The sequence below is a fragment of the Acanthopagrus latus genome, chromosome 18 (assembly GCF_904848185.1).
Source record: "Acanthopagrus latus isolate v.2019 chromosome 18, fAcaLat1.1, whole genome shotgun sequence".
In the NCBI taxonomy this organism is placed as follows: Eukaryota; Metazoa; Chordata; class Actinopteri; order Spariformes; family Sparidae; genus Acanthopagrus; species Acanthopagrus latus.
The window spans coordinates 29,300,211-29,310,363 of NC_051056.1; the positions used below are offsets into that span (position 1 = coordinate 29,300,211).

At 38.1% G+C, this 10,153-nt stretch overlaps 1 protein-coding gene across 1 annotated transcript; it reads right to left on the reverse strand.

Annotated features, from left to right (window-relative positions):
* Positions 1-3,823: 3,823 nt before the first annotated feature.
* Positions 3,824-10,032, reverse strand: LOC119007737 (eukaryotic translation initiation factor 4E-1A-like). The gene is made up of 7 exons (XM_037077593.1): positions 9,977-10,032; positions 8,018-8,121; positions 7,621-7,716; positions 7,288-7,351; positions 6,656-6,769; positions 5,167-5,306; positions 3,824-4,345 (listed from the first exon to the last, which is right to left on the reverse strand). The coding sequence occupies exons 1-7, from the start codon at positions 9,992-9,994 to the stop codon at positions 4,231-4,233; spliced, it is 651 nt and encodes a 216-aa protein (XP_036933488.1). The 5' UTR covers positions 9,995-10,032; the 3' UTR covers positions 3,824-4,230.
* Between the last annotated feature and the right edge of the window lie 121 nt (positions 10,033-10,153).

Sequence of the window (10,153 nt, forward strand, 5' to 3'; positions counted from 1 at the left end):
CCATCTGTCAGGACATCAGGTTCAACAAATCCACAACTCAGCTGTCAGCTACAAGGTAGTAATCAGTGCAAAAGGACCAAAGAAGGAAAGCAGGTTTTACACAAATCAATATTTAACGCTGCTGCCGATGGATGATCGCAATCAGTCTGCATCATCGTTTCAATGAAGACTTAGAAATGTCTGGCAGAATCAAAGAAAACATAGACTTCTTAATGGGTGAATAACAACTACAAGATTATTTAATAATTAGCCAGAATGTGATAAAATTTGCATCGGTTTTTACATCTCTTTGATGCAATAAATGAGATGTATGCTTGTACTGTATAAGCTTTATTATCAGGGAGGAAAATAATTAAATTATCCATCAGGAGATGTTATTACATTATCGGGCAGTTAATTACATTAACATATTTTATCACATTCTGTGCTCATCATCTGAAGAGACTATAAATCTGGCACGTAATTGCTTTGCTTGGTGCACACACACACACACGTAAACACACACACACACGTAAAACACACACACATACACACACACACACGTAAACACACACACACACACAATAAATGGACAAATAATCTCAGTGACCCAGGAGGACATCTGAAAACATCTGAGGCCTGAAGGATTTACTGTACCTGCAGTGAGTTAATTTACCTGTGCTCAGTTTACAGCTGAAAGGAGGAGAATAAAAATCCACCAGGCGAAGTTTACTCCACCCACACCATGTTGGATTGGTCTTACGGTTGACTGTTCATTAACGAAATGCCCAGTACCAATTAATCTTTGCTATCAAAGTTTACAGGCTATATAAGAGCAGAACATCACTGCATTTTAAGAAAACAGCTGACATCATGTGTACATAAAGTACATATTTGTCTGAGTTCGCTGCTATGATTGGAAAACTAGATCACACTACCTTGCTCAGCATGCCCCGCCCTACTCTGCCTCTTATTGGCTACATCCTGCCAAGTAATGCACATGTGCAACTCTCACCAAAGGTTGAAAATTAAAGTATGTAAACCTGTTCTACCAGGAACCCCAAATATAAAGTATAAACCTTTAAGTTCACATAATATGACCTCTTTAAGTTGTTTTAATGCTGCCGGATGGATTCAGCTGTTTAGTGTGAATCCCCAGCAGCAACACAACCAAACAAAGGCTGCTTGTTGTGTTTTGCATTGTGAGGTAAACTTTTCACCTGCGACCTCTGGAGACATTTCTGAGGCTCTCTTCTAATTTCCTCTTAGTTGTCTCCGGTGTGAAAATGTCCCTTGATTGATCGTGTCAATTACAGGAGCTTATTTCCAGGCACGGGCGGGGCTGCTGTTGTTGTTGCTCTCAAGTAGCAGTCAATGGATGTCATAGATTACTTAAAGCCCTTTTAAGTCTTGCTGCAGTTTATATAGCCTAATAACAGGACGAACCAACTGGGACATAAATTACTGAGGCTACAGCTGCTACAGAAGGAAGCCAACAAACCATCTGAACACAACTAAACACACCATGTCTCTGCAAACAGCAGCATTTTAATTAATGTACAACATTATGAAAACCTCACATCAGTCAACCTTCACTTAGTGTCACACATGACATTTCAGATAGATAGATAGATAGATAGATAGATAGATAGATAGATAGATAGATAGATAAGTTTATTGATCCCTGAGGGGAAATTTGGTCATCATAGCAGCGGGTACATTCAAGTACAAATACAATCAAATATAAGGGCAGATATAGAAACGATGATAAACAAAGTACAATATACAATAAAATGCTTAAGTAGTTATGGAATAAAGTAAAATATTGAGGTATATAAAATAAAATGCCGAGGTAAGTGGAACATGAAGTGCAGGAGAATAAGGTGCAGGTTTATTTACAGATAATAATTATTTATTTACAGATAAATAATGCAAAGTGTGTGTTGCTGAGTGGGCGTTGTAAAGTCTGAATGATTTCTGAGCTGTTCTTTGAGGCAGCAGGTTGAATGAGTCGGCTGCTGAAGCTGCTCTTTAGCTTGTCCATGATCGCCAGCAGCCTGTCCTGCACCACGTCCTCCAGGAGGACAAGCTTACAGCCAACAGCAGACCCGGCCTTAATGAGTTTGTTCAGTCTGTTTGCGTCCCTCACTTTGATGCCTGCACCCCAGGACACCACAGAAGAAGATGGTGCTCGTAACAACAGACTGATAAAACATCTGGAGCATCTGCAGACATTAAAGGACCTGAGCTTGAAAAGAGCTTGAAACAGAATGAATTTTTAGTTTTCAGAATTTTTTTTTTCATGTCATAAAAATAAGTTTACAAAAAAATAAGTTAGATATTTTACATATTTTTCTGAAAAATCAGAAAAAAAACTTTTTTGAAAAAGTAGCTTTTTCTGTTAAAGTAACTATTTTTTAAAAAAAGTACCTTTTTTCTGAGGAACAATTTTGAAAAATATTTATTTGGCAGCTGGTGTTCATAAAGCTTTATAAAGGGTTAATGAACACTTTATTTAAAGAGAACACGTCACTGTACATGTTTATTTACAACCCATCTGTTGTACATTTACTGCCTAGAAATACAGGGCAGGCTGTAACATTCAAGGCACAGTTCAATCCTCCACACAACACAAATGTGTTCATACAAAAAAAAAAAAAAGGTTGGAATGTAAATAATGACACACGGTAAACTTTATCAGAGCACTTGAACAAAAGACATTTAAAATTAACACGTTAACGTTTGAACTGGACCTCAAAATATACAACCCAACAATGTTTATTTGGAAAATATCACTGGTATCTTTCTATGCTCCAAATTTTAGGGACAGTTGTCCAAGAGATAAACCAACAGCTCTGATATGAATCACAAAATGTACATACTTAATACATTTGCTGTACAAGTGGTAATAGGCACCAGATATTCAAAAGCTTCCTTCATCCATTTTGATGTAAATCTTTTAGTTTTCCCTGGAGTGATATAAAAGTCGACGTCAAAATCTTTTCCCCAGTTCTCAAGTCGTAAAGACAGGAGAGACGTAAAGAAAATGGATCTTAGCAAACAAATTCAGGAGAGAATAAAAAATGATGTCTGAAACCAAATGAAATATTTTTTCTAAAAAGGGTAATATTTTCTGAACAATGTGTCCTTCTACAAAAAGTTTTAGAAAAAAATATCCTTTCTGAAAAGAAGTTTCACGTGTGAAACTGTGACACAATCAGGACGGTTTTTGTGTGAAACTGAAATGTTTCAGGAGAGAACGTTGACTTCAAGACTTAGAAATCGGATCTCACTGAATTCAAGACGGAATAAAAAAATATATAAAAGGAAAAAAATATTTTTATGATATTTTCTTATATTTTCTGCAAAATAAATTGTGGGAAAAAAAAATTCAAAATAAGATTATGGAAAAATAATCTTCCCCCAAAAAAATGATTTAACACCAAAAATATTTTCACATTAAAAAGAAAAAGTGAATTTATATATTAATTATATTCAAACAGAATTTTTTTTTTTTTTCATGTCTCAAGTCACAAAAACAGGAGTGTGTTTTTACAGATGGAAAAAAGGATCCTGGCAAATTTTCACAGAAACCATGAGCACCTTTAAGTGTGTTTTCTGCTTCTAATAAACATCTGAAGTTTAACTCTTCACATGAAATTGCACAAGCTGCTTGACAAGAAACTTGAAGCAGGTCAAACCAAGACTTCACATCTGTATAACTGGCTATAAGGAATATGTCTAACTGAAATACAAAACATGGTTAAAAATCTGACCATGCAATTCATTTTAACTGTAAAGTGACTGACTTGGATGTAAAATACTAACAAAACACTACAGCTTGTACCAAAGTAGAAAATGTTTTACTTCGTTTTCTTGCCTTTAATGTTAAGTACTTTTAAAAAAAACGTAAGAGGTGGATAAATTAAATAAATTCACAAATATGCAGCCGAATTTAAACAAGAAATCAGGGCATCAAAACATCTTTTACGCATCTTCAGCCCTCCATACTCCACCACAAAAACAAAGTTGTAAAGTCCTGAAACGATGGTGCTGCATTGTAACGTCACACTCTCACCACAAACAAAAGCTTTGGTGAAATGTTAAACAGACAAACAAAAAGGAAACCGTTTTATCTCCACTTTAAATGTTTGTTAGTGGATTTACAGGGCTGTTATATTCATAGAAAAATTACAAAAAATCTCTGCTGGCAACAGAAAAGGCACGGATGATGATTCTGTTTTATGGTCCTCAGGCAACAAACTTGTTCTTGGTGGTGGAGCCGCTCTTTGTGGCCGTGTCGGCATGCGACTGGTATCCAATGATCACTTTTGGCGGAACGCCTAATCTCTCTTTATACACACGCCTACAGAGGCAGGGAGAGAAGAAAGACGTGTAAAGCACATTAGCAAATGCACACAGGAAAACATTTCTAAACCTTCATATGTGACAATAACCGACACAAGAAGCCCTACAGACCTACAGAGACGGGCCTATATATTAAACTATCTGTATTCTCCTTCAGTAGCACAGTAGTCTGCTGATGCTGGATCTGCAGACATATTCTGCTCAACAGGGATTTCCTGCACAGCTCTGAAATACAGAAGAGTATCAGGGCCGAGAAAAAAAATATTTTTATTGTGCACTTCAAGAAAAAAAAATCCTCTGAGTGAAACGTTCTGTGTGTAGTGTACCAATTTCTTCAAAGTACTAATAGTGACAAAAACTATACAGTGTTTGAGCTAAAAGAGAAATTATTTCTGTTACTAAAATCTGTTCTTAAGTACAGTTTCACCAATTCAAGATATTTTGTTGAGGCAGTCACATTCGCTGTGATGTGGTCTTGAAATATTAACTTTACTTCTCAACATCTCGATTGAATTGAACAATTGTATTTCACCATTATTTGACATTTTTCTTGAGGTGCATTATAATTTTTTTCTCCTCACCCCTGGCCTTAATACTCCATACTGACAGTCTGAGAGCTGGACAGAAAACCCCAGTGTCATATTTAGGGCTAACTGAGTATCCATCACTGTACAAGAGTGTAAAATTCAAGTAGCTTATTTCAGCTTCTGGGGTTAAAACACTTGTGAGTGAAGGTAACACACAACATGTGTGCATGTATAAAGAGAGCTACTGACATGTTAAAATTTGCCACCAATATTTGTGGCATGTCTGAGTTACCCTATGTGTGTGATGGCTTCTTTGTTTTCGTAGTCTGTGGTCCATATTGCAATTTTGTCTCCTTTGGCTCGGATGTTAATGACGGCTCCACAAACATCATCGCTGTGATCATCAAAGGCTTCACCGACAAGACACAAGAGCTGCAGGAAAAACACACGTTATTCCTAAATGCCTTGTTATTGCCGAGCAGACATTCTGACTTCTCACAGGAGGAAAAGCACAGGTGCCACACTTAACAATAACTCAAGTGTCCCAGGAAGCCATGACATGCTACAGTGAATCAGCATGCACTCTGGAAAATGACAGCATCTTTCACAGAAGATCATGCTGAGCTGGGTGCATGGATTGAGAGAGGTGTGCTGCTGTGTATGAGCGCCTCCTCCTGACTTCATTTAGTTATTATTCCTGCTGGCTACAAGTAATGTCAAAGCAATTTCATTGTGCTTTTTTATGCCAGCATTATCTTACAACAGACATATTGAAACAGTAAATCCCTGTACGTTATAAGATATAAAAGTACCGCCTTGAATTATGTTTCTGTAATTATTTTGCATATGCTCCCAAGTGTGTTAGACACTGTGGGGGTTACAGCTGAAAGAATAAGGCTAAGCTCGTCACCAGTGCCATTAAAGTACATCTCAGCAACACTTTAATGGAATAAACAAATGTAGTTATAGTCAGCTCCACTCGTGCCCTAATGATGGGGCTGTGGAATTACAAAGCCTATTAATTTACATATTCACAGTAGTTGATGTTTTTTTCCTGGCAGCTGTAACTGTGCTGCTGTCAGCCTGGATTATGTGTTTAACTTATTTCTCTATTCCTCTAATATATAGCTCACTTTTTGTTTGTCTGCTGCTGGTTATAGTCCATGTTTGTGAGTATTCAAACACTGAAAACACTTCCTCTTTTACGCAACCGTGCGCATGTCTTGATATGGAAGACCGACTTATCGACTTGATAACCACCTTCATGTGAACACTTGGTGCAATTCTTTGTGAAGTCAGATAACTGAAACATATCTCAGTCATGCTGAACACACTTGGTAGTACAGAAACCAAAGCAGCTATAAAAACATTTTATTTACACAGGTGCTTTTACCGTCTTCCCTGGGGGGAAAAAAATAAAAAAAAATAAAAAATACAGGTAAATCAGAGATGCACCAATTTTTAAATGTTGGGCCAATAACAACACCAATTGTTTGTCATTTTGTTTTTCTCATCATTTATTCACCTTTTGTGCTTGGAAATAAACAAAAATAACTTTGAGAGCAACTGATTCAAAAGCACATTCATTAATATAGCCTTACAAATAGATGTAGCTCGTAAAAGTGCCGGTGCAGAATTGGTATATCACAGCGGATACACACTGGTCACTGCCACCATTGAATTTCAGTTAATTTGCCGATAGGGGGCGATATTGGTGCATCACTAGATTAGACATAAAAGACATCACTAAAGTTATCTGTACACAACAAGACTGAACATACCGTCTCCAACCAGAACCGATCCAGGTCTGCTTTACGCTGCTGCTTGGACAGAGTTATCAGCCAGCGGCCACCTCGTCGATTCTGTTCATCCTCCCACATCGGCTCAATTCCATCCTGCATCCAAATAAAGGTCAGAGTTTATGATACCATAAATATTCCATGATGAACAAAAGGCTTTATTTTGTCAGTTTCCCTTTAGATCACAACCAAATGTAGATCAGTTCTCAACTTCTGTTTTTGTTCCTCTAAAAGCATAATCTGAATTTAAAAATTCATCTGCTGATCATGGCAACAGTCAAGAAACAGCTGGTCTTTTTAAATATGTATTTGTAACCATGTTGGCATGTAAATGTGGCAACTCAAGTAGCATCTGACAGCAGGAACTTGTCACCACCACACTGTATTACAAGACGAGCGGAAGTCAAAGTTTTATTTGCCATTTCACTGGTACAGAATGAACAGGAGGTGATATTCGGCACTGTTAATTTCTTGAATGTGTGAGAGGGCTCCAACACCGTCCTGTCCCGCTAAATGAATGTGACTATCTATTAACAGGGGACGCTGAGACAATTCAGGGTTTTAAGTGGGTATAATTGTACAATGTTGAAAGACAGTCATAAGAGAACTCTTACCTTGAAGAGCGAGTAGTCACAGCCAGACATCAAGTTACTTGATAGCTGAATGTGATTGTATAATCTGTGAAAGATGGAGGATATTTTATGGATTACAGTATGTTACAGAAAACCTTTTAGCACCCAGACATGCAACATAATCTCACACATCACAAGCAACTGTCAGTAGGACCGTGAGGATGTAAGAAAGCATTGATGTTTGGTACACACCTATAAATCTAACAGCCCCATTTCAGTGAAAATGTAAATTATAATGCAACAAATATCATTCCCATTAACTGTGAATGATCTTTTAATGCACACATGTGCAGTATATGGCAATAATGAACTTACGCCCAGAAGTCTTCCACAGTGTCAAATTTGGAGATGAGACGAAGATTAGCTTGCCATGTTTTGCTTTTGTCATTCTTGAAAAACCAAAGAGCCCACCTGCAAATCAAAGAAGAGTCAGACTGACAGCAGGGCTCCCCTCATTTGTCAAGTGGCTCATCAACAACTTGTTTCACTGGAAGAGATTTACAATGAAACTGCTGAACCTCATATTGGGATGAGATAAACTTGCTCCAACCCAAGCCCCTTCACTGATTAGACATATCTCATATAACCAATAAGGACTCTTCAATGTCCCATCATTAAAATTCTAAACTGTAGTAATGCACTTGTTCATCATGTTATCTGCACAATAACTTCATGACTCTACTTGCTGGGGGAAAACTAAAACCAGACTTACTTGTTCTGTAATGGATGCTTGATGTACGATTCAGGACTCACAACCTTCTGAATGGCTGCATTGCTTTGTTCCTTCTGAGGATTTGTAGCAACTGAAGAGGACACCTGAGAAACAAGACGTTTGCAGAAGACGCATTAAAACTTTTAGAGAATTGTCCAAAAATGTTGGGATGTACTGCCGTTTGATGACAGCGGCTGGCACCGTTATACTCCATTTAATCATCTAACTTGTCTTCAGTTTCAGATTTGGGAAAACCTATTTTTACTGTTGAGAGTATATGACAGTGGATAGGAAGTATAAGGGGTGCATGTAATGATTATTTTCACGGTCAAGTAAACTATATGTCAAAAATGTTGAAAAATGCCATAGATGGAACCTCATCTTGTTTTGTTCAATTTACTGATGGAGAAAAAAAAAGGGCTGAAATGGGGATTTTTTCCAAAAAATTTAAACCATTTGATCGATTCTCGAGCTAGTGTGTGATGTGTTTAATAATTAAATGCTGACTGATAACTCATTGCAGCTTTAAGGGGTATTTTTGTGTATAGAGGAATGTGTTTGTATTGTTTACTTTTGTTGTGCATCTCTGTTGTTCTTGTCTGTATTATTTCAGTGCTTCTGTGTATTTTGGATCAAATGCATTGATAATGAAGTAAATTTGATTTGTTTTGAACCTCATCCATGAGACCAATACTGAACAATATTTAAATTTACTGTGTCTTAAGTTTGCCTTTGTGTTGCGGTCTTTGGTATGCAATGTCCACGACGATATTGCACTTTTTTTTTGCATATAACTTGACTAAATCCCACCAACCAAATGTAACAGGGACACATTAGGATTCATTAACCAACCAGGCTGGTGACCGAGGGCCACCAGGCTTTAACCTGGTTAGATAACACACTCCCTGTTTTGCTTAAAACATACTTTTTTTTTATTTTGATGTGTAAACTCCACCGTGTTATATATTTTATTTGTTAATTTCTATTTAAATTCAGTTAGAGAACTTTACTGCCGACCCCAGCTCAAATAAAAGACAAGATGTTACTTTAAGTGGACAAACTAACTCACAATAAAAGAGCTTTTACTGTCTCACAAAAAGCTTACCAACTGGGACGGGTGGTGTGTTGTGTCTGGAGAAATAACTTCAGACACAATGAGGTGGCAAATAAAATTTTTCACAAGATTGCTTAAAAACAGATGGGAACGTACTGACTCCTGCTGCAGTGAACATTAAAAAATACTATGGTGGCCTGTGTTTTTAATTTTGCTTTATTTCACTATATTCTCTAGAGCTGCCAATCTTATTCATTCTCCTTGATTCTCGTGTGTTCTGTGTAGTTTATTTCAACCTATATTTCACGTGAAGCCCCTTTATAACCGTGTTTAGATGAGCGCTGTATGAATAAAGTTACTATCATTAACTCAACATGAAGTTCAGGAGAGTGGAGGGCGTACCTTCTAACGTTATGATAGTAACTTAAGTCAGCTTTAAACTAGCACAAGTTAAGTTTTAAATCCTGTACCGCTCTGCTCACGGTGCTAGCTCACGTTTAGCTAGCTGTCGGCACCGTGTTGTGAAGCAGTGCCCGGAGGCGGTGGACAGTTAACGTGCACCGCCTCTCATTCATCCGAGCATCAGAGTCGGTCTCTGGGTACCGACTCGGGTCTCCGCCCCGGTCACTCCGGGTCCTCACCCGGCGTCACTCCCCGGGTTTGACTACACTTCCGCGGCAGTTAGTAACACCAACGTTCTCAACGGCGACTAACGGCTGTGTCGCCGCTACGTTAACGACTTCTGTTACCTGCCACAGGTAAACAAATGGAAGTCTACACAACCACAGAACATGGCAGCCTCAACAACCCGCCGTTGTGTGTTTATAGTTCATGATTTCACGGGGGATAAAAGTAAAACCAAAGCTGAGGCTGACTCAGCCACCGCTGTGCTGCTGTACACTCACCACCAGGGCGGTCGCCATCTTCTAGAAATCACGCTCGCGTTTTCTGTCGTGTCTTAAAATAGTGAATGTGATTGGGCCAGCTGGAACTCAACATCGCGCATGCGCAAGAGGGTGGACAAAAGTACACTGAGGGTTTGTTTGACTGATGTTATCCTGAAATCATCGACCACAATCACC

What these genes read in the sequence shown, in the direction of transcription:
- LOC119007737 (XM_037077593.1), bottom strand. An exon ending in AAGCATCCATTACAGAACAA is followed by an intron (nt 7,717 to 8,017) that starts GTAAGTCTGGTT and finishes TTTGATTTGCAG; the next exon opens with GTGGGCTCTTTGGTTTTTCA. An exon ending in ACTGTGGAAGACTTCTGGGC is followed by an intron (nt 7,352 to 7,620) that starts GTAAGTTCATTA and finishes CATCTTTCACAG; the next exon opens with ATTATACAATCACATTCAGC.